General features: G+C 39.7%; 2 protein-coding genes across 4 annotated transcripts in view; one reads left to right on the top strand and one right to left on the bottom strand.

The window, feature by feature from the left end:
* fancm (FA complementation group M) overlaps nucleotides 1–24,733 on the bottom strand; it is a 66,835-nt gene that overhangs the window by 40,718 nt on the left and 1,384 nt on the right. For all 3 annotated transcript variants that reach the window (XM_037542092.1, XM_017713805.2, XM_017713804.2), the window contains exons 2-4: nucleotides 24,383–24,555; nucleotides 24,224–24,301; nucleotides 23,835–23,993 (exon numbers count right to left, since the gene is read on the bottom strand). In XM_037542092.1, coding sequence (XP_037397989.1) covers nucleotides 23,835–23,993; nucleotides 24,224–24,301; nucleotides 24,383–24,555 — 410 coding nt within the window. The remainder of the gene's footprint in view (nucleotides 1–23,834; nucleotides 23,994–24,223; nucleotides 24,302–24,382; nucleotides 24,556–24,733) is intronic.
* soul3 (heme-binding protein soul3) lies at nucleotides 3,198–17,577 on the top strand. The gene is made up of 7 exons (XM_017713807.2): nucleotides 3,198–3,287; nucleotides 3,470–3,514; nucleotides 4,557–4,805; nucleotides 10,270–10,364; nucleotides 15,427–15,568; nucleotides 15,698–15,881; nucleotides 16,205–17,577. Exons 2-7 carry the CDS (start codon nucleotides 3,502–3,504, stop codon nucleotides 16,374–16,376), a joined length of 855 nt encoding a protein of 284 aa, XP_017569296.1. The 5' UTR covers nucleotides 3,198–3,287; nucleotides 3,470–3,501; the 3' UTR covers nucleotides 16,377–17,577.

Here is a 24,733-nt window from a genome sequence, read left to right as displayed (position 1 = left end):
AACCCAGACTGTTGAGCAACTGAAGTTGTACATCAAGCAAGAATTGGAAAGAATTCCACCACAATGCTTATTGAGTGTTGTTAAAAGGAAACGTGATGTAATACAGTGGTAAACATGCTCCTGTCCCAACTTCTTTCGAACGTGTTGCAGGCATCAAATTCAAAATGAGTGAATATTTGCAAAAAACAACAGTTTATCTGTTTAAATATCTTGTCTTTGTAGTGTTTTCAACTGAATATAGGTTGAAAAGGATTTGCAAATCATCGTATTTTGTTTTAATTTATGTTTTACACAACGTCCCAACTTCATTGGAATTGGGGTTGTATATCAAAAACATACATACATTTTAAAAATGTACTATGAACTATTTGTCCTTACGGTTTGTTCTTGGTACAAATCAACCTCAAACACCTACTGAAAAAACACTCCCACTCGCTGTCAAATGCACAACAAATCCGCCTGACTTCAAAGGCAAGTGTCTTTTTCGCAACACTCTGCAAAATGGTTTCCCAGTTGACAAAATGTTAAGAACCATGGTTTTTGCCTCCCCTTGATTGATGTAAAACTGTGCTAAAGAGATGAATGAGGCATGAAAAAGTGCTGTCAAGTGTAAGCGAACAAAAGTCAGCGTGACACAGCTGAGAAAAAAAAATTAAACCATTATACAAGCAGATTAAACATCCCCCTCTGCACCACTTTGACCATACTCAGAAACATCACTAAGGAGAAGATTTAATTCTGTCTAGTGTGACTCATCAACACACTCTTTTGGACTGTAGCATGTCCACCCACTCATAACTAATTTATATGAGAAGAGAAAGAAAATAAAAGAATAGAAAAATAAGAGTGTTTTTGTTAATCATAATCCCATGTGACATTTTGGGATTTGGAGGGCTAGCGAGGGATTTACAAAAGCATTTCTGCAGTATACTAAGCACTGAGCCATGATGGTTCATGTTCCAGTCTCGATTACAAAATTTTACTACTCTTGTCAGTCTAAACACTAAGCATAATTTTGAGCCCAATCTTCAACTGTTAGCTTGCAAGCTTTCTTGCTAATCTAGCTAACTAGATAACATTAGAGGAAATCTTGGATATCATTCTTCATCAAACTGTTCTTGGAGGTGCCGTATCCATTTATCTAGTTCTATAGAAATGGAGCCATAAGTGCGGTCGCCTGCACAAAACCTTGTCTAGTCTTCTAGAAGGGGGATGGGTGAGGTCTATTCAATAAGCCATAACCCTAGACTACTAATTTTATGATTATATTGAGAACAAAAAGGTCACTAAGGATCAGGTGACATGGTCAGTCTGGATGGCTTTTTTCTTCAACCAAATCACTTGACCTAGAAAAACAAATCATTATTACAGTCATTTAAAAGGTTAGAGAGTTCAGAAAAAACAAAACCCACCAAAACAATTTAGAGGTTACTAAGGTAGTGACTACTGAGGCTAAGACTTATCCTAGATTTAGCAATTAAAGCCTTTGTATAAAAATTCAGACAAAGATGTTTTAGATGTTTTATGTTTTAGATATTCACCTCATAGCTTATATGCTGACAAACAATTGCAATTTCTAAAAAGCTGAAAATACCATAACACCACAAGTAACACAGCAAGTAACACAGCAAGTAACACAGCAAGTAACACAGCAAGTAACACAGCAAGTAACACAGCAAGTAACACAGCTCCTTCATGAATGAGGTTAATTAAATGACCTGAAAAACACATCACACAGAAGCCTGAGATGATTTTTCAAGTATGGCTCCATTGCTCTCATTCTCACACATGCAGAAACACTCACCAAAAGTTTAAGTGTTTTGTTTTTCCCCATTTAGAATTACAAAAACCATAACCTATTAGCGACTCACAGACAGCTTATTTGCATTTCAGAAAAGGGTCTGGGTGAACCAGGAGATATGCAGCCACCTATACACTCACAGCTCACACAAAAGGCTGAGAGGGACTGAATCAATAGACTGATGAGATGATGTGAAGGCCAAGCCATGAGTTCCTGTCTGCACAGCTTCTATTAACAACACTACAGCCACATCAGTGGTTCACATCTGTGATGAACAGCATGCAGGCTTGTTTTACCCAACAATTAGTAAACAGTTCATTTTATATGAAAACCTGAAACCAAACTAGTTTTATATTGTTGGAAACTTCCACACCTTTGAACAGTAGTGTGAAATGTACAAATAAAAGCAACAGATTTAATTATATTAACATGTTTTTCTAGCACAGTCATCAACAGGCTTCAACAGTGAGCTGTGCATCCAGTACACCTCCACTAATTAAATGAAATGGCTTTGATTGGCATATTAAGACAAAACACTCACCTGAAAACCAAGGCTAGCAACAGGAGAGCATTTTTCCTGATAAAAGCCTAAACTGAAAATGAGCAGCTACATTAACTTTCTTTGAGGAGCAACCCATGCCTGGCAGTGTCTGCATTACAGAGTTTAATCCTTGGAATTTTAAAGTTATTATTTTAATTTTGCTCCTTTTTTCAAAAGAATGACATAATTAATACAATAATAACAGTATTAATTACATGGTACTTTAGGAAATTAGATGATAGGAATTAGATTTCTATTCTATTTCTGCAACAGCATAACTTTCATCTAATTCTACAAATAAATATGGAATCATCTAAAAGTTTTTCAATGATTACATTCTTTGGTTCCCAAAGTCAGTAACTGGGACTTCAGTTCACTTCAGGGTGAATTTGCTAGGAGAGAGAGAGAGAGAGAGAGAGAGAGAGAGAGAGAGAGAGAGAGAGAGAGAGAGAGAGAGAGAGAGAGAGGAAGAGAGAGGAAGAGAGAGGAAGAGAGAAAAGAGAGAAAGAGAGAAAGAAAGAGAGAAAGAAAGAGAGAAAGAGAAAGAGAAAGAGAGAAAGAAAGAGAGAAAGAGAAAGAAAGAGAGAAAGAGAAAGAGAAAGAGAGAGAAAGAGAAAGAGAAAGAGAGAGAAAGAGAAAGAGAAAGAGAAAGAGAAAGAGAGAGAGAGAGAGAGAGAGAGAGAGAGAGAGAGAGAGAGAGAGAGAGAGAGAGAGAGAGAGAGAGAGAGAGAGAGAGAGCACTCCTGTAAGGTTTTGTGAAACACAGCCTCGTGCTAGGCTGTGTGTCAGAAGGAGTAGTCTGTCAGGCCACATGGAGAACAGGTTACATAACAGCCTCCCCGCTACGTGTCCAACAGGGGATCACAGTATGGTGGCAGGCTGCTCACAGCTTACACTTATCCATCTAATATGTATTATCTCTTAAAGACAAATCCCTAAGAGTGGGTAAGTGTATATGATCATCTTTCCTCTCTGCTTGCATCCATTTAATTTCTCTTTTATCATCTCTCATTTTATGACAAAATTCAAAGCAAAATGTAGATCATACAGTTGACATGGTTACAATTAATTCAGATTCAAACATAATACATATACTGTTATAATACTTGTCTTTTGCACATCTGCAGCTGCTGCTGTTAACCAGTGGTTCTGCTTTAACATGCATTACAATGGTAAGCAACAGGAAAGCCTAGTTTCTTTATATATCCATTGTGAGTTATAAGCTTTTTATGTGAATCATTGACATCTGAAACATTCTTAATATGAATGCCCAAATAATAATCAGGAGCTATCGATCAATAAATAAATACATAAATAGCCAATCAAACTACAAAAGTTAATCATGCTGACTTGTGGTAGATTTAGGACAAAAATATTTTAATTACTCCTAGCCACTTAAACTATATTTTAAACTAAAACTACAGTTTATCTACTGCCCTGGATCATTAGTGTGCCTTAAATAATTCCAACCCCTAGTATTTACATCTAGTAGAGTGCTGTGTGTTCAACAAAAATGTAAAGTTTGTGAAAACTGATCAGACTGGTTGATACTGAGCATTTGTCCTAAAACCACACAACTCATGACGACCGCACAGTTCAAAACCAGTTTAAAACCTTCCTGACAAGAAGCTTTAAGACCCTAGCATATGCCATTTTTGCTTTTAACCCAGTGATTTTTCGCACTGTTCTTTTTTAAACAAGTATTCAAATCTAGCATTATTTTCAAGGGAACTAATCCCAAACCGTCCCACTAGGCGAACGCACTGCACGTTTTTCTGAAAGCGAGTTTACGAACATAGCTCTCTCCACTGGCAGTGGGAGAGGCGGAGTTTTCGTCTATTACGTCAACTCGCTGCTGTGCTCCTATAAACATTGAGCTTCCACATGATACGGCACGTACGAAAAGCTGTGCACGAAGATACGAAGCTACCAAATACAGCTAAAAGAGGCGTCAAGATTTGGCGTATTTTGTGCGTCTTCTCGTTTCTCTGTGTCGGAAAAAAATGATTCTGGGTGTTGACATGGCCGAGCGGTTAGCACCAAGCGCCATGTCGTCAGAGTAAACCTGAAGTTCCTGTTTTAGCCTGTGGAGCTATAAGCAAAGGCACCGCGCGTCGACCGTTCAAACGTTCAGAAACAAGTCGCCGGTTTAACTTAAGTTTTTAGTTTCATTAATTTTGACTTAACAAAGCTGTCTTGATATTATTCTTATGGATCGCGGAGGGTGTCGTTTAAATGGGGTTGGTGGAGACGAGGGCCAGGCCGCAGAAAGCCAGGGGTCTGTAGGGACTAACTACGGGATGATCACGCTGGAGGACCTGGAGGCCTTCTCCGAGGACCAGCTCTCAGACTCCGGCAACGGCAGTTTGGAAGAGGGAGAGACGATTGAAGAGGAACAGCAAGACCGACTCCTCCACTATTGGCAAGACGTCGGGAGAGGACATCGAGTGGAAGTGCCGAGAGGTAAAAGTGTTATATAGCTAGCAAGCATTTTTTAAAAATTAATGTAATTTTTTTTAACATCTAGCAACCATTTCCACAGAAAACGATGCAGACATTAACGAAGGTTAACAAAACATAGCACCTGCTATAGAGTTTGTGTATCATCTTCATGAGCTACCTAGTTAACAGCATGTTACATTAAAACCTCTAGCATTGTTTACTTTTGCTGTAAGGCCAGGCCAGATTCTTATTTTGTAATCAGCTTATTTTAAAATAATTTGTGATGCAAGTTTAAAAAAAAAAATCAAATGTGGGGCAGCAATTGACTTGGATGTGTGGGAGTTGTGCGTAGCCTGTACACATATACCTCACCTTATTCCTCATTATACGGTCACAAAGTGTGTGTTTATAAACTTATCATATCTCATCAATTCAGAGGCAGTGCTGAGACTGTATTTTATTTGAGGTAGCTTAAGAAGAGCTGGGAGAGTTGTAAATGGTCTGTCTGGTCAGTAGTAGGGAGCTTTTTGTGATGTACAAGTTGTGGTTTGGTCTGTATGATGTCCAGTCAACTAGCACTAATGTATCTGCCCAGGGTTTAACTGAAATTACAGATTATGTTAATAAGGTCCCACATACTGTCATTCAAATCAATCCAGAACTTTACTTAAAGCTAGACAGATTTTTGTGAAAGAAAAAAGGCAAGCTGTAGTCATAACAACATCAACGCAGCTTATTGTTGATATCAGCTTTAAGGGTGATTTGGCAAAAAAAAAAAAAATTGGTAAGTAATGAAGAGCACTCCTACTGATATTGCTAGTTGCAGCGCACTTCAGTACTATCAGACTATTGTCATACATCTTTATATTTTGTGTAACTTGGCAAATATTTTATACATAGATGTATTCATTTTAGACAGAAGTAAACATTATTTTAAAAAAAAAAATCAATAAAAGGCAAATAAATAAAGCAAATAAGTTTAGCTGTAGTCTAGATTGGTTAAACATGGGAGACTTTTCAAACTCCAACAGGCCTGAGATCTGGATCCAGATTTACACTAGGGCTGCACTTAATTATTTTAAATAATCAATTATTATTGATAATTATGTATTATGAATTAATCTAATAATTTTTCTTTCTATAAATTGACTAATCCAGCAACTAACCTGTCAATTATTTGTCAGATGTCTGATCAAAAAAAAATACTGGACCTTAAATTTAAAAGTATTGCTGTAATTAATCACTGTATGTCATAAGAACACTTTCTGAGTGTTATTTAAGAAAGTTTAAAATGGTTATGACTTGAAATGTTTTAAAAATTTATTTCATCACTAAAGTAATATGGCACGACTGTGAGAACTTTTCAGTTACTCAGAGCATCACAGCGCTCTTCTCAGCATTGGTCATTACATTAAATTAAAGCCATATTGAGGCCACAGAAAGCCAGTCAGTCTTAGAGGTAAATAGACAAATGCCAATGGTAAGATAGCTCAGCTCATGTTATGAGGTTTTTTCAGCTGCAGCTTGTTCTCTGGGGGTAATCTATGCTTTGACCCAGATGCAGCCATCGCACTTTATAGCAAAGCATGCTATGCAAATTGCCATATTTCCATAATTGATTACGTCGATTAGTTGCCTCAGCCTTAATTTAACCTAATAATAGCACTTACCCTAAACCCCTGCTCCAGCCACTAGGGTGAAGGCATGTTGTGCTGACCTACTTCTAGAGCCTGTGGAATGTACTCTAGAGGTAGAACCCATCACAGTGTGGAAAAGGAACACCAGAATACCCTGCCCAGCTTTTCACAGAAGGTTTAAGATCATGCCCCTCATTTAATGAGAGCACAGCCCCTTGGATCAAGGTAGATAATCTAGTTTTCAATTAGTTCTATTTTTTGAGCAGTCAGAAAGCAAACAGCTTAAATCTAGAAAATAAGACAGTTCAAGACAATCTCATTAAATGCCTGCTGTTCAATGTAAGGTGGCATTAAGTTTAAATCAGAGCTCAATGCACAGATGTTGCCATGGTTTAAATGCAAACCTGTTTTTTTATTTTTGCCTGTGTGGAGGAAGCTTTAAAGAATTTATTTTGCTATTTATCAGGTTTTGTCTTTGAATTAAGCTATAACTTGAAACTTTACACAAGTACCAGGTAGTGACTGCCATACAATGTACTTTTTTCTGGGTCTGTTTGACCTGTCAGGTTCTGAGCACCAAAGTGCTTTAGAAAGCTTTCACAGAATTAACATTTCTGAAGGAAAAGCAAAAGAAAAAATGTCAAGCACAGGACTGGTCATTGTTCCTTTTGAGCTATAATAGTAAAACTTCATTATTCAAAGCTAGGGACATAGATGGCAATTATTAGAAGGTTTTACATTTAGATCAGTACATTTGTCAAGGCCTGGTAGTTAATCATGGGCTTAGGGACAGAATGCTTTGTGGCCCACAGGGATTAGCTGGCAATCCTGCTTGAACTGGAGAAGCTTTGAATCCCATACTGAAAATTATGGGTGACAGTAAATACACCGCTCTTGCAGTGTGTCTGCAAGTAACATCAAGAGTACTTGTGTCTATGTTCCAGAGTTATGAGAACTCTGTGTTCCTGTGTGGATTTCCTAACCCACAAGTCATTCCACTACAAACATCTCAGAGACTCTAGTTCTCTAGTGGAGTACAAGTTGACTTTTTTTGTGGGGGAAAAAAACCCTAACATTCTGGTTCACCTGTACAGTTGTCAGCAAAGACCACTGATGATCTGTACAATAAATTATATAATTAATGAGAAATCAGCATCCAGAACATTGTGCTTCACAGTGAACACATCGTCATCAAATCCGGATTGGGCTAAATTAAAACTGAAATCAATCTTCCATTGAAAGATGTGCTAGTAGTCACAGTGACACATGAATCTTAATTTTGACAGGCAGTTCAGTTCTAAAGTAAAAGGTTGGTGAAATTTGAGTGTCAGACTTATGATTTCATAAATGAGGTAAAAGAATTACAAACATGAATGACTTTCTGAAATACTTTATACCCATGATGGGGAGCTCTGCGCCTGGGACCCAGATTCCTGCACAATTTGGTGATTTTCCTGCTTAAGCACACCTGATTCAACTCATCAAACTAAATGACAGGTTGAGTTGGTGTGCATGACCAGGGAAATCACCAAAGTGTTCTGGACCCTGGCCCTTAGTTCCCCATCCCTTTTAATGTTTAGTTAATGATCACCTTTGGGTTCCTTGAAAAGGCACTGAGGCGTACTGTAATAAGGTGATTTAATTTATCTCTCCACATGCAAAGCAATTCTATCCCACTACACTAACCCTAAAACTACACAAGGTTGACTGAGCTTGGTTTCTGTGTTGATGCAGCACGGTATACATACACATACACACACACACACACACTTTTATATATATATATATATATATATATATATATATATATATAAAAGTGTGTGTGTGTGTGTGTGTGTGTGTGTTACCTGAGGACTGGGAAACTACAGCTAAGGTGGTGAGAGAAACTGGCAAGAATGTGTTGGGTGTTTCGTCTGGTCAGAGGAAAGAAGACAAGGAAAGTTGGGGGTGGAAGGAGGAAGTCCAAGAGAGTATTCAGAAGAAGGCGGCAGCTAGGAAAAAGTGGGATAACCAGAGAGATGAAGGAAGTAGGTAGAAGTACTGTGAGGCTAGTCGCATAGCGAAAAGAATGGTGGCAAAGGCTCAGGTCTATGATGAGCTGTATGAGAGGCTGGACAGTAAAGAAGGAGTAAAAGACTTGTATCGTTTGGCTAAACAGAGAGATAGAGCTGGAAAGGATGTACAGCAGGTTAGGCTGATAAAGGATAGAGAGGGAAATGTACTAGTGAGTGAACAGAGAGTGTTGAGTAGATGGAAGGAGTACTTGTGAAGAACTAATGAATGAGGAAAACGAGAGAGAGGAGGACAACGGGGGGAGAGATAGTGGATCAGGAAGTGCAGAGAATTAGTAAGGTGGAAGTGAGGGCAGCTTTAAAAAGGACGAAGAATGGAAAGGCAGTTGGAACTCAGGTGTAGCTGAAAAGTATTTTAGGGTGGTGCAGGACATGTATGAGGATAGTAAGACAGTGGTGAGGTGTGCAGTTGGAGTGACTAATGGTTTCAAGGTGAAGGTAGGGTTACATCAGGAATCAGCTGTGAGCCCCTTCTTGTTTGCAATGGTGATGGAAAGGTTGACAGATGAGGTCAGGCAGGAGGCTCCATGGACCGTGATGTTTGCAGATGACATTGTAATCTGTGGTGAGAGTAGAGAGCAGGTGGAAGAGAATCTGGAGAGGTGGAGGTTTGCACTGGAACAGGAGAGGAATGAAGGTCAGTAGAGACAAGACAGAATACATGTGTGTGAATGAGAGCGAGGCAGGTGGAAAAGTGAAGATGCAAGGAGTAGAGGTCGTAAAGGTGGATGACTTCAAATATCTTGGGTCAACCATCCAGAGCAATGGACAGTGTAGAAAAGAGGTGAAGAAGAGGGTGCAGGCAGGATTGAGTGGGTGGAGACGGGTGTCAGGGCTGATGTGTGACAGAAGGATAGCAGCAAGAGTGAAAGGGAAATCCTGCTATGATGTATGGTTTGGAGACTGTGGCTCTGTCTAAAAGACAGGAGGCTGAGCTGGAGGTGGCAAAGATGAAGATGCTGAGATTTTCGTTGGGAGTGACAAGAATGGACAAGATTAGAAATGAGCAGATCAGAGGGACAGTGAAGGTGGAGACGTTTGGAGATAAAGCCAGAGAGGCCAGGTTGAGATGGTTTGGACATGTGTTGAGGAGGAATAGTGGATCCACTGTGCCGACCCTTAAAGGGAGCAGCCGGAAGTTGGTGTGTGTGTGTGTGTGTGTGTGTGTATGTGTGTGTGTGTCTATGTATATATATGTGTGTGTGTGTGTGTTTTATAGCATGTGTGTGTGTGTGTGTCTATATTATATATATATATATATATATATATATATATATATATGTGTGTGTGTGTATGTGTGTGTGTATATATATATATATATATATATATATATATATATATATATATATATATATATATATAAAAATACGTATGTGTGTATGTATAATATACATACATATTATAGATAGATAGATAGATAGATAGATAACACAGCTTTAATGCTAACTAGGCTAGCTACTTTAGCTGATGTAAACTAGGAAACTAGGTGCAGAAATACTGAACATCTATAAAAATAACACATCCTTCACATATCATCCTCTAAGGAGAAATATCTTGTGATGTCCACATCAGCAGCCAGTGTGTTAAGCATTTAGCCCACAGGAAGTAGCCTCCGTTTCATTTTTCATCCAACAAGAAGACTCCCAATGTCCCTCAACTTCTTTAGTTAGATTGTGCTTAAAATGTAACCAAGAACATTAACAAAGTTAAATGGTTAAAACCATTTTGATTTCAGGTTGTCACATGGCTTAACATTTGCTCGTCTTGCCTTCACAGACATGGCAGAACCTATTCAGCAGATAACAACCAATAATAATGGCACACATCCCAGAGAGGCAGTTCCCTACATATTAATGTCCCGAAAGGAGAAGGTATGTCTGCACATGCACATCTGACTAGGGCCGCAACAATTACTGTAGAATGAGCGTCTACAAAGGCACCTTGACAAGTGAATAACAAGAAGGAAAAAAACAGATAACTGGTCACAGACAGACAATTTATGGTTCTAAGGTAAGCTTATTTTCTGGTGTACTGGTCAGTATGAAAAATACAAGAGCACACAGAAGATGCGCAAACAGTGTTTTCAAGTTCAGTTTCACTAGAAAAGCAAACATTTTATTCAGCAATCAGCACTTTCTTTTAATTAAGCCCAGTATGGTTTGAATGCATAACATTGTGAATTTCCCCGCTGTGGGACTAATAAAGGATTATCTTATTTTATTTTAGGACTGTAATCTTGAGTAACTTTTAAAACTGCTCTACGGTAACAACTGCAGTTGGACTAATAACTCACCTTGTATAGGATTATAAAATCACAGTTCTCATTTGCAATCATTTAAAATAACAGTAATTACCCTACTTGCATTCATGAGCATACAAGTGTGCACCTGCCCTTCTGGGAGAACAACACAGTTTGTCTTACAAAGCTGATGAGCTATACATAAAAGAATAAAATAAAAGAATAATAAGCTTACCTCAGGAAAAGTTTGTCATGGTGAAGGTGGCAACATTTCATGCATTCAGGCTAGGGTTATTTCCTCTAAATCACACTGATATTATATATACTGTTAGTATAACTGTGTGTAGTCAGAATTCTTGATTAGTAAAGAATCTGACAGTTGACTAATTGCATCTGTTTATGTATATACTTTATCGTTACAACAAATATTCAATAGAAATAAGGCTGACTAATTTGAAAGTAGAATAATCCATCGATTATTGAAACAAGTAATCAGTTATTAAGATTATGAATCAATTAACAAACAACTCATGTAGCTATTGGTTTTTAAATTTAATTTGAGGTTCTGAATTAAAATTTTTAAATTTACACAATGCATTCTGTGCTTTGTGTCCTATGTAGACAGACAGCATCTAATCTAATAATTTGTACCAACATTAAAACTTTATTTTCTGTTCATACTGCTCTTTTGTTTTTGTTTGCTATCTGGTGTTGACCAAAGGTGGATGGATTCTCCTTTTGAGTCTTGGTTCCTCTCAAGGTTGCTTCCTCTTGCTTTTAAGGAGTTTCTCCTTGTTACCATTGGCAACGCTCATGGGGGCTCAGACCTGGATTTTTTCTGTAAAGCTGCTTTGCCACAATGCCTGCTGTAAAATGCTCTATATAAATAAACTTTGACATGACTTCCATCCATCCATCATCTTCCGCTTCCCCGGGGTTCGGGTCGCAGGGGCAGCATCCTGAGCAATGAGGCCCAGACCTCCCTTTCCCCAGCCACTTCCACTAGCTCCCAGGGAGAGTCCAGACACCCTGCGGAGGAAACTCATTTCGGCCGCTTGTATTCGCGATCTCGTTCTTTCGGTCATTACCCAAAGCTCATGACCATAGGTGAGGGTGGGAATGTAGATCGACCAGTAAATCGAGAGCCTTGCCTTATGGCTCAGCTCTTTCTTTACCACAACAGACCGGTAAAGAGCCCGCATCACTGCTGACCCAGCACCAATCCGCCTGTCAATCTCCCGCTCCCTTGTACCATCACTCGTGAACAAGACCCCGAGATACTTAAACTCCTCCACTTGAGGCAAGAGCTCATCCCTGACCCAGAGAGGGCTCTCCACCCTTTCCCACATGTGAACCATGGCCTCGGATTTGGAGGTACTGATCCTCATCCCGGCCGCTTCACACTCGGCTGCAAATCGATCCAGTGAAAGCTGAAGTTCACGTCCTGATGTCCCCAATAGGACCACATCATCTGCAAACAGCAGCGATGTGACCCTGAGGTCACCAAACAGGACACCCTTCATCCCCTGGCTGCGCCTAGAAATTCTATCCATAAAAATTATGAATAGAATCGGTGACAAAGGGCAGCCCCGACGGAGTCCAAGTCTCACTGGGAACGAGTGTGACTTTCTGCCGGCCATGCGAACCAAACTCCTGCTTTGTTTGCTACGAGCCATTCAGGCCCTATACAAAGAGCCATGTAGCCGGTACCCCGAAGCACCTCCCACAGAATACCCCTGGGAACACAGTCAAATGCCTTCTCTAAATCCACAAAGCACATGTGGACTGGTTGGGCATAAACTCCCATTAACCCTCCAGAATCCTGGAGAGGGTAAAGAGTTAGTCCAGTGCTCCACGACCAGGGCGGAACCCGCACTGCTCCTCCTGAATCCGAGGTTCGACTATAAGCCGGATTATCTTCTCCAGTACCCCTGCATAGACCTTACCAGGGAGGCTGAGGAGTGTGATTCCCCTGTAGTTGGAACACACCCTCCGGTCCCCCTTTTTAAAAAGAGTCACCGCTACCCCAGTGGCACCACCCCCGATGTCCACGCAATGTTGAAAAGACGTGTCAGCCAAGACAGCCCCACAACATCCAGAGCCTTGAGGAACTCGGGACGGATCTCATCCACCCCTGGAGCACTGCCGCCAAGGAGCTTTTTAACTACCTTAGCAACTTCGCCCTCAGTAATGGACAAGCCTATTGCCGTGTCCCCAGACTCTGCCTCCTCACTGGAGAACGTGTTGGTGGGATTGAGAAGGTCCTCAAACTCTTCCCACACCCGGGTTTTTGCCTTGGCAACGACTGAAGCCGCAGATCGCTTGGCCTGTCGATACCTGCCAGCTGCCTCTGGTGTCCTACAGGCCAACCATGCCCGGTAGGACTTCTTCAGCTTGACGGCATCTCTAGCAGATATTCCCTGCTGCAGAGAAGCACCATCATGGAGTAGATGGGAAAGGGGCGAATTGTTGTGGCAAAACTCTCTATGAACAGTTAAATTTGAATGATTTTTGACGTTTTTTTCCCTGAAACTGTCTCTAGCAAGCGGTAAGGTCAAAACATTCCTAGTGAGCACAAGAAACACGCATGATGTCACCAAATAATCAATTATTGGATTAGCTGCCAACTAATTTGGTTGGTCGATTTTAGTCAACCAACTTGAACAATCCTAGCACTCCTAAATAGAAATACTAAATAATTTCAGATTCCAATATCCACGTGTCAAAAACAGTCTCAGAAATTCACACTAACAGAGCACCAGAGTTGATTTTAATGAAATCAGACCTCAAGCCTTTAAATGTACAGTCATGGCCAAAAGTTTTGAGAATGATACAAATATGAATTTTTACAAAGTCTACTGCTTCAGTTTTTATAATGGCAATTTGCATATACTCCAGAATGTTATAAATAGTGATCAGCTTAACAGCAATTAATTGCAAAGTCAATATTTGCCTAGAAAATGAACTTTATCCCCCAAAACACATTTCAACTTCATTGCAGCCCTGCCTTAAAAGGACCAGCTAACATCGTTTCAGTGATTGCTCCATTAACACAGGTGTGGGTGTTGATGAGGACAGGGCTGGAGATCAATCTGTCATGATTAAGTAAGAATGACACCACTGGACACTTTAAAAGGAGGCTGGTGCTTGGCATCATTGTTTCTCTTCTGTTATCCATGGTTATCTCTAAAGAAACACGTGCAGTCATCATTGCACTGCACAAAAATGGCCTAACAGGGAAGAGTATCGCAGCTAGAAAGATTGCACCTCAGTCAACAATCTATCGCATCATCAAGAACTTCAAGGAGAGAGGTTCCATTGTTGCCAAAAAGGCTCCAGGGCGCCCAAGAAAGACCAGCAAGCACCAGGACCGTCTCTTAAAAGTGTTTCAGCTACAGGATCGGGCTACCAACAGTGCAGAGCTTGCTCAGGAATGGCAGCAGGCAGGTGTGAGTGCATCTGCACGCACTGTGAGGCGGAGACTCTTGGAGCAAGGCCTGGTCTCAAGGAGGGCAGAAAAGAAGCCACTTCTCTCCAGAAAAAACATCAGGGACAGACTGATATTCTGCAAAAGGTACAGGGAGTGGACTGCTGAGGACTGGGGTAAAGTCATTTTCTCTGATGAATCCCCTTTCCGATTGTTTGGGACATCTGGAAAACAGCTTGTTCGGAGAAGACGAGGTGAGCGCTACCACCAGTCTTGTCTCATGCCAACTGTAAAGCATCCTGAAACCATTCATGTGTGGGGTTGCTTCTCAGCCAAGGGAATCGGCTCTCTCGCAGTCTTGCCTAAAAACACAGCCATGACTAAAGAATGGTACCAGAATGTCCTCCGAGAGCAACTTCTCCCAACCGTCCAAGAGCAGTTTGGTGATCAACAATGCCTTTTCCAGCATGATGGAGCACCTTACCATAAAGCAAAGGTGATAACTAAATGGCTCAGGGAACAAAACATAGAGATTTTGGGTCCATGGCCTGGAAAATCCCCAGATCTTAGTCCCATTGAGAACTTGTGGTCAATCAAGAGACGGGTGGACAAACAAAAACCTACAAATTCTGACAAAATGCAAGCATTGATTGTGCAAGAATGGACTGCTATCAGTCAGGATTTGGTCCAGAAGTTGACTGAGAGCATGCCAGGGAGAATTTCAGAGGTCCTGAATAAGAAGGGTCAACACTGCAAATATTGACTTGCTGCATTAACTCATTCTAACTGTCAATAAAAGCTTTTGTTACTCATAATATGATTGCAATTATATTTCTGTATGTGATAAAAACATCTGACAAACACACATAAAAACCAGACGGCAGTAGATCATGTGAAAATATAATATTTGTGTCATTCTCAAAACTTTTGGCCATGACTGTAGTATACTGAACAAATATGTAAACAGAACACTTTTTACTGAAAATTCCTGAAATGATTTTAGGGTAGCCCCACAGAATAGGGCAGTCTGTGAAACATAATTCTTATTGGTATTTGGTGTGACCACTATTTGTTGAGACATGGAACTTGGTCAATAGTTAGTAGTCCTGAACATTAACATCCCAGCAGACATACCAACAAAGCACAATGACTTAAATACCCCCCCCCCCCCCCCCTTGCCCCCATTGTATTGATTTCCCACTTTAGGATACTTCTAATATTTTAAAATGCACAAAATAATTTGTCCTGTTTTGTTTTTGTCTCATAGTCTGGAGATGTGCTTTATGAGAAGAGACAATATGAGAAAGGACACTGGGCTTGCATCACTGTCAAGGAGGATACATATGAACAGAGCATCTGTTATGGCTTCATGAAAATAATGAGATATATCTGCCAGCAGAATTCATTAGGTGACTGACTTCTCATAGCAACCTGGACAGCAATGTCTAATAGATTTGCAATGGAAAATACTGTTCATATCAGCACATTCATGTAACATGACCAAACGGGTTCTTCTCCCCCCACCTTGTATGTTCTAGGCAGGTATCTGGGCATGACTATACCTATTGTGACTGTGGTTAATACAGACGAGATGCACACAACTCTGTCAAGAACAGTCACAGTAGCATACTACTTGCCCATAAACCACCAAGATCAGCCACCACAACCCTATGACACAGAGATAGTCATTGAGCAGTGGCCAGCCACCATAGTCTACACTAGGTAAGTTACATGTTTTAGACATTTTTGTCTTGTCATTCAGTGTAGTTTAATGTGAAATGGTACATTTTGTAAATCGTAAAACCATGCAATGTATTCGTTACCAGTTCTTGTAATAATTTTCTGCAAGGTAGCTTTTAGATGCATTTAACATTTTGGACATCTGGTTCCAATCACTGTGACCAGTTATAATTTAAGTTTTCTGCAAAGGTACATTTAATGTTAAATCACTTTTCAATATTTTAATGATTTAACTGTGCAGACATTTTGAAAAATGAAAGTGGAATTACAGCGATTTAATCACTTGCTAATTTTCCAAATTTCAGGCCCTTCACTGGTGCCACAAATGAAGTTACTATCATCAGTGAGATTAACACGATGGCAGAGATGTTGGATTCTCCAGTAGTCTGCGTCAGTGACTCATTCATTGTGGCTGGCTATACCAACCCTGCAGCTGCCAACCGTCAGAATGAGATCTGGTTCCTTGAAAGGCCCTGAAGTTTCCCTTACCATTTCTATCCCTGCACCTTGTTCTTCATCCCTTTCTCTTCCCATCCCATTTTCACAACAAAGTTCAACAGTCACTTCATTTCTCTCAGACAACTAAATGAAGGACAGAAAGAGAGAACGAAGAGAAAGAGTTAAAAGTACTTGAAGGGTCTTTCTAATTCTCAAGGGTCAATGAACACAATTTTGTCAAACGATGTGTTAGTTGTGGCTTTGTGCACCCAAACAAACTAATAGTATCTTTCCTCACACAAAAAAAAGAAGTTCCTTACTTTTCCAATGATTTTCTGAGGTGCACAAAAATTGTGTTAGTTTCCCAGGACTGGAACTCAAACCAAGCAAGCACTCGTCTTTGGAAATAACACCCATTCATGCTAAAGGGCATACCTATGTAGTTTATGAGCATTGCTGCTTTTACATATATAAAGCTAGAAAAAAAAAGAAAAAATATATACCATTACAAGAGATGCTACAAGAACAGCTAGATCGTACAGGGTGCGCATCTCTCGCTCTCTCTCACTGATACATTCAGTCTGTGAGAAAAATAGAAATGAAAACATAATAGAAAAACAAACTGAAAGCCTTCTGCTGTATGACAATCATGCTATGTGTATTCTGTACGATCTCCATTGTGAAGGTCAGCATTCCTTATTGTTAAAGCCATGATCACACAAGAGTCTTATATGCCTCCCAATTCTCCAGTTCTTTCTCTTACATTGCATTATGCCAGCATTACTGAGTGTATACATACAAGCCACGGAACACTACTGCTGCCATTGTGAAAGTGGGGAAAAAAATAAATGTTAAATGTATACTCTACAGAAAAGACAAACACATACACTGTTTTTAATAATAAAAAAACATAACTGTTTGTAGAATGATAAACTGAACTGTAAATGATTCTAGAAGTGAGAAATGTATAAATAACACCAAGAGTTATAACCAGAGGTGCATAGTGATGCATTACCATTTATTGTGCAACATTTGCTTGCTTGAGTACTCATACAAATCATTGAGTGTACTTCATATTGTTACTTGAGTACATCTGCATGTTAATGTTACTTTCAACTTATTACATTAGACTGCACTGTTCCCACAATTTTTTGCCAATTAGTCCTGCCTAATTTCACCCACTTGCTAGGTCTCCACCAATTAAATGAGCACAGTCTTCCTATTAAATCATGTGAAGCACCATATGTGTATCATTTTAAACTGCCGCTACCACAAAATCTAAGGATAATGCTAAATGACAGCAGTATATCAGCTAACATTACACTGAGTGAGGAGGGGAGAGGGAGTGCCACCCACAACGAGTGAAGTAAATTCTTCTCTCCTGGACTCGGATCACCAAGGATCGAACTTATTTAGAAATATTTAATCTTTCATCCTTATTTGATCCATTGCTGTTTGTTAGTCCCACCCTTGCACCTCTGCCAAGTCATAATAAGGTCATATGCATGACTGCATCACTAATCCAAAGCAGTCTCTTAATTGTGGTTAATGTGAACTAGCAGTTGGGGTGTGATTGCAGTGTGAAAGCGTAGCACTAATTCTACTGCTCAACAGGACGACCACAATGGCTGAAACAAGAGGCAATTCTATGGGAGATTATCAATTTTTCGGCTCTTCAACTGTCCAGTTTTGGCATTAATGTTCCCTCAGCAGCCTCAGCTTTTTGTTCTTGGCAAATAAGTGGGACCCAATGTGGTCTTCAGCTGTTGTAGCCCTTCCAACCCCAAGGTTCGATGTGATGTTTATTTGAAGATGCTTTTCTGCTCACCACTGAGTTATCATAGCCTTTCTGTCATTTTGTCTGGCCATTCTCCATTGAAATCACATTCTGCACACTACTGGCTTATTAGATAACTGCATGAATGTGTAGGTGCACAGGTGTACCTAATAAAAGGTACACAATGCATACAATGCATACAAGTGTGAGTCATCCAAGAAAAAAATCTAGATATCTTTCTGGCTATTAATTTAGTCAAAAACAATTAAATACTAGGCAATAGATGCTGCATGCAAAGTTTCAGCTTGATCGGATGTACGGATGCAGAGAAACAGCCATGTAGCATTAGCTTTGCCCCCTAATTACATATGCGCATAAAAATCAAATGGCCACTTCAGAATATCCTGCCAAATATGTCCGCCAAGTTTGAAATTTGTTGGCTGAAGAATTGTCGAGTTACAGAATTTTAAATTAATTCTGAATTATTTTGAAATTTATCTAGAAGGGTTCATTATATATGGCAGCCATGCTGTTTAGAAAATTCAACATATTTTTGATAATTCTTGAGGTTCTGGCTCTTCTGAATTTTCTGACACCAGATACATGAGGATCAGGCAAAAACTGTAAAACTAGTTCGCAAAAATAGGTTTCGCATCTTATGCAAATTAGTAAAAAATATTTGGGGGCGGAGCTAAGTGGTCTAAATTGCAAAATGGTTTGTTTGGACCCAAGGAATTACAGACAAAATTAATTTTGTCTGTAAACATTTTGATTTAGAAGTTATAAGGCAAAACATTTTTCTGCACTACAGTGCCCCCTTCAGGCTGACTGGGCTGATGTCATGCACCCGAGTAGCGGGAGGGACTACTACAACCCCAATTCCAATGAAGTTGGGACGTTGTGTAAAACATAACAGAAAACGATGATTTGCAAATCCTTTTCAACCTATATTCAACTGAATACACTACAAAGACAAGATATTTAATGTTCAAACTGATAAACTTTGTTTTTTGCAAATATTCATTCATTTTGAATTTGATGCCTGCAACACATTCCAAAGAAGTTGGGACAGGGGCAACAAAAGACTGGGAAAGTTGAGGAATGCTCAAAAAACACCTGTTTGGAACATTCCACAGGTGAAAAGGTTAATTGGAAACAGGTGAGTGTCATGATTGGGTATAAAGGGAGCATCAGTGAAAGGCTCAGTCATTCACAAGCAAGGATGGGGCAAGGTTCACCAATTTGTGAACAACTGCGTGAGCAAATAGTCCAACAGTTTCAGAACAACGTTTCTCAATGTGCAATTGCAAGGAATTTAGGGATTTCATCATCTACAGTCCATATTATCATCAAAAGATTCAGAAAACCTGGAGAAATCTCTGCAAGTGAGCGGCAAGGCAGAAAACCAACATTGAATGCCCGTGAATCCCTCAGGCGGCACTGCATTAAAAACAGACATCATTCTGTAATGGATATTACCACATGGGCTCAGGAACACTTCAGAAAACCATTGTCAGTGAACACAGTTCATCGCTCCATCTACAAGTGCAAGTTAAAACTCTGCCATGCAAAGTGAAAGCCATATATCAACAACACCCAGAAACGCTGCCGGCTTCTCTGGCCCTGAGCTCATCTGAGATGGACTGACGCAAAGTGGAAAAGTGTCCTGTAATCTGACGAGTCCACATTTCACATTGTTTTTGGAAATCATGGACGTCGTGTCCACCGGGCCAAAGAGGAAAAGGACTGTCCGGATTGTTATCAGCACAAAGTTCAAAAGCCAGCATCTCTGATGCTATGGGGGTGTGTTAGTGCCCATGGCATGGGTAACTTGCACATCTATGAAGGCACCATTAATGCTGAAAGGTACATACAGGTTTTGGAGCAACATATACTCCCATCCAAGCAACGTCTTATTCAGGGATGTCCCTACTTATTTCAGCAAGACAATGCCAAGCCACATTCTGCACGTGTTACAACAGCGTGGCTTTGTAGTAAAAGAGTGTGGTACTAGACTGGTCTGCCTGCAGTCCAGACCTGTCTCCCATTGAAAATGTGTGGTGCATTATGAAGTGCAAAACACGACAATGGAGACCCCGGACTGTTGAGCAACTGAAGTTGTAAATCAAGCAAGAATGGGAAAGAATTCCACCACAATGCTTATTGAGTGTTGTTAAAAGGAAACGTTATGTAACACAGTGGTAAACATGCCCCTGTCCCAACTTCTTTCAAATGTGTTGCACGTTCCGTGTTGACAACTCCAACAGGATTCAGTGCACTACGTGCTTGAACCCTAAAAACCCGTTGTGATTCTATGTCTGTTACTGTGTTGACTATTTCCAGATCTCTCCTTGAGGAAGCCCATGATTTACAGTTACCATCCAATTCCTGGCTAATCAGTAATTCATTAAACTGCATTCTTTTAACTTTATTTTAATCTTAACATCCAAAGTCTATATTAATATTAAATCCAGATCTATCCCTCACATATATTCTTGGCAAATTAGTAATTTAACAACTTGTCCTGTACACTTGTGCTTACATATCAGAGACTGTACTGGAAGAAATATTACAGTCGCTCACACCGTCAGTAGCAGCAGCTGAGCAACAGCTTTCTGGGCTTCGTTTATGCAGAAGGCCAGGAGACCACGCCACTGCGTGATGCAGCTGACAGAGAGCCGGAGGCGGGCTAGTGGACACACAGTGTTTTTTAGTTTTTGACATAATTGCTAATATGGCATAATGGTGCCCTTTACATTGGAGTGGACAAGAAGAAACAGCCCTAAATGAAAAAAAAAGAAAAAGACTTTTGTAAAAAAAGTCTAGTTCCATTGTTTTACACTAAAAGTAAAGTACGTTTTTTTTCTTTCTCCTGTAATGTTATCATTTTGGAGATATGAGTTCCCCCCCCCCCCCCCCAAAACAGTGATATGCTAAAGGCTAAACCACTGATAAAGATTACCACAAGAAACTGGTGGTTCCTTCCATATGTCACACCAGAGTTTGCATCCTCAATAACAACCTAGACTAATATGAACTCTGATTGTATCTGCCTAGTGGCAGAGTGAGTTATTACTAAAAGAAGCCTGACTCAGCTATTCATGTTAAGGACTCCTGTTAGTGTGTTTTACACTGGTTGCATTCTCTGATGTATGTGTGACATTACATTAGAACTCATTTTTTTTTGCTAGCTGCAGCAAATTCTGACTTAGTCCCAACTTTCACAGCATGTGGTTTCCCTGCACTTTGAGGTCCTGTGAAAATCCATTGTTGTTTGGCCTCATTTTTCTAAATATGTAGGACGTGTTCCTGTTTTGTCTTTGAACAAGGTAATGGATACTGTCTGCAATGGACCCTTTTCACAAACAGTTGCGATTACTTCCGGTTTTAGTCTTAGCAGGGTAAAACTAACTTCCGTTCTATATAACTACTGTACAAGTGATGAAAAAATGTTATAGTAGTGTACTATAAAGTTCCAACATTGAGCTACAACAAATATTTTAGTTTTCATGCACTGTCGTGACAAACAGCGAGAAAAAGAAATGGATGGATACAGTTAAATCATTGTTAACAGAACTAAAATGCTAACGACTACAACGTGTCAGCAAACTCTGTAATATTTCTGTTTTAGAAATAAAAAAAATATATATATGCAGCATAAAATTGATAGTTTATATTAAGCTAGCTGCACTAGCTAGAAGCCATTGCCAACAGTAGCCATTATCCCAAACTGGATTATCCAGCCAACAAAAATGCTTTCTGCATCACCACCAGATTTTGTACTTGTCTTTAAAAAGCTAATGCAGGCAATAAACGGTCAACGAAATAATTCTTACACTGTCAGCTTGGTACACACAGGTAACGTTAGCTGGCACATTATGTCAGAGACCTTACACGGCTCTTCTCAGATCACAAACAACTAGCTAGCTATGTCAGAAAATTGAAATCAAAATGTCACAGTATAACCGTAATTCTATTATACAAGTTAGCTAGGAGCAGTGTTTTTGATTGAGCAGTGAAAGGTGGATGTCAGCTAAAGTCAAAAATGACCATGAATCTAAAAAAGCGATGCAGTTTGGCAGATTGCTAACATAGCCAGCCAGCTAGCTTTAAAGTTCTATTCCTATGAAGCTGGTGTTCCTTAAACTGCTAATTGTAGGCTAGCTAATCAGTGCCTTTAGTCTGCTAGTCTACCATAACCAAAAAGAGTTTAAAAGAGGTCTGTCAAGTAGACTTTTTGGGTTGCGTGAATCTTACAGAAATCGTCAGCATGGTGCTAACTGCTAATGAAACTAGCTTCCTTGTTTGGGAATACAGCTACAGTTAGCAATTGCTTCTAGCATAGCTAGATAGCTACATCTAAACAACTTCTACCAAATTCATATTACATATAAAAGTAATTTCTTTTGAAAACAAAAATATTACAAAAATCGCTGGCATGCTGTACAAAGACAGAGAGACTTGCTTGATGTGAGGCAGCTGCAGCAGCAGTAAACAGTACAACACCACGCATACAGCATTTTTGTTCGGTTTACAATTAATCCACTTCTTATTCTCACTATTTGTCATTGCCTTTGTGAAAAGGGTCCATGGTAAAGCCAGAGCATTACAGCCTTCCAGTGAGACAAGAGAAACTGGTCTGAGCTCCAGTGCTGTGATAGACGGATCACACAGAATGAGCTTGTTCACTGGCAGGAACAAGCCCACAGCACGGAAAAAAAATCAAGTCACAAAAAGACTAAGCACAAAGTTAGAGGCACCAGTGTGGTCCTCTTACTTCACTGTAAGATATAACATGGATTTCAGTATAGAATCTGGGTTGCTGACCTGGCGAACACATGAAAGTACAAGGTCATGGCCATTTTCTGTAAACATCATTTCAAAACAAGAACTATGATCATGAATTCTACTAAATTCCAGAAGATTTCAAACAAAAACAGGCAGGTTGGTAAAGGTGTGCCAGAAACACACATTGGGTGTTATTCACTAATCTTTGTGTGCAAACGACCAGATTTCTGCACAAATATATTAACCCTAAGAAAAAGGAAACAGAATAAACGGACAGGAACATTCCAGATTCTTCCAACCATCACAGATATGGTTGAACAGGATGAAACACAGCAGAGATGGCATTATTAAAATCTGTACTATGACTTCAGTATCAGTTATGAATATGCTGCTTGATGCCCGAGACATTAGATTTAAAAAAGATTTTGACCAGCAAAAACAATTCAGAATTTTTATAAACAATGCATCAGGGGAAATTTTTAACAATGCACTGAGAACACAAATGAACTGATACACCACTTGGTTTAAAGAAATTCAATTTTCTTTCCTTTTCCAGAATTCAGACACTTTACATTAACTTTCAAAAAAAGCTTTAAAGACTGAACAGATGTTTATCTTTAATGTGAAGTTCAGAAATACAATAAATTCATAATAAAATTACTCATTCATAATGAAACATCCTCAACCCTGCTTTTTTTGTTGAAAGTCAAAAAGATTTTACCTTTAGCATGTTACATATTCTTAATGCTCTATTCCAAATCAGTAAAATCAACGCTGAATAATTAAGATACATGTACATAAATATAAAGCTCATTAAAATCCTTTAAGCAGCCTTGAATTGTATGCAGCTTCAACACAGCCATGCCCAGACAGCTACTTTCACCAACTGTTATCAAACATCACATTGAGAAACCCATGGTCACATGTCTTACCTGTAAGTAGCGAGTCTGGTACTCAGTGAGTGACTCTCCTAAAGGGACAACAATCTTTTCCAAACTGCGTTGGTGAGAGTAGGCCTGAATGTCCGGGCTCTCTTCTGACCACAGCTCTATATGAGAGATCAGCAGATTGGAGATGATCTGCTGCACAGCCTGAAATGAAAAACAGACGACTTAGCATTTTTATTTGCAGAGTATTTCACAAATCCTGCTCTTAGAAATCTGCATGACTGTCTTGCTACTTTGCCTGCAAGACGTGTCACATTGGCAAATTGTAAAAAAGGTAAGGCCTGAGCATTTCATGCATTGTGTAATGTCTGATAAACTTAATGACAACTAGACCAGGTAAAAGTAGAATTTTAGTAAGTGTGTATGAGACATACCTTAATGTCTCCACCAGGTGTAGCGCTGAGGGCCAGAACACGAAACTGCTTTGTCTGGTTCCATAATTCCCGGACCACCTAAAAGACAGAGAGGCATGCATGATAATTTAAAAACGGACTTCGAAAGATTTAATAGAAGAAAGAAAGTGTTATAGATACCTGACAATATGCATGATTTCCTAGTGCCTTGTGAGCTTCATCAATAACCACACACTTAACTTGAGATCCAGGGCATGTGTTTCGTGACAAGTCATTCATCATCACCTGTGGGGTAAGGAAAAAAACACGTCTTGATCTCCACAGCTCCCTCCTCTGAAGCGCTGGAATGCTCCCTAAAGGACAAAAGATTAAAACACAACAAATTTGTGGGTAAGCCTGTTTACACTTACAAACAGATAATTGAGAAAGAAAAAAATACAGACAAAGCTGACAGAATAACAACTACATTAATTTGCCTGTCAGCATTCCTGGCCAACACTACTTCGCTACCACCAGTTCCTCAAACAAGGC

The sequence above is a fragment of the Pygocentrus nattereri genome, chromosome 10 (assembly GCF_015220715.1).
Source record: "Pygocentrus nattereri isolate fPygNat1 chromosome 10, fPygNat1.pri, whole genome shotgun sequence".
Taxonomy (NCBI): Eukaryota; Metazoa; Chordata; class Actinopteri; order Characiformes; family Serrasalmidae; genus Pygocentrus; species Pygocentrus nattereri.
The sequence above is the reverse complement of the archived record's forward strand: the minus strand, read 5'-3'. Positions and strand labels throughout refer to the sequence as shown.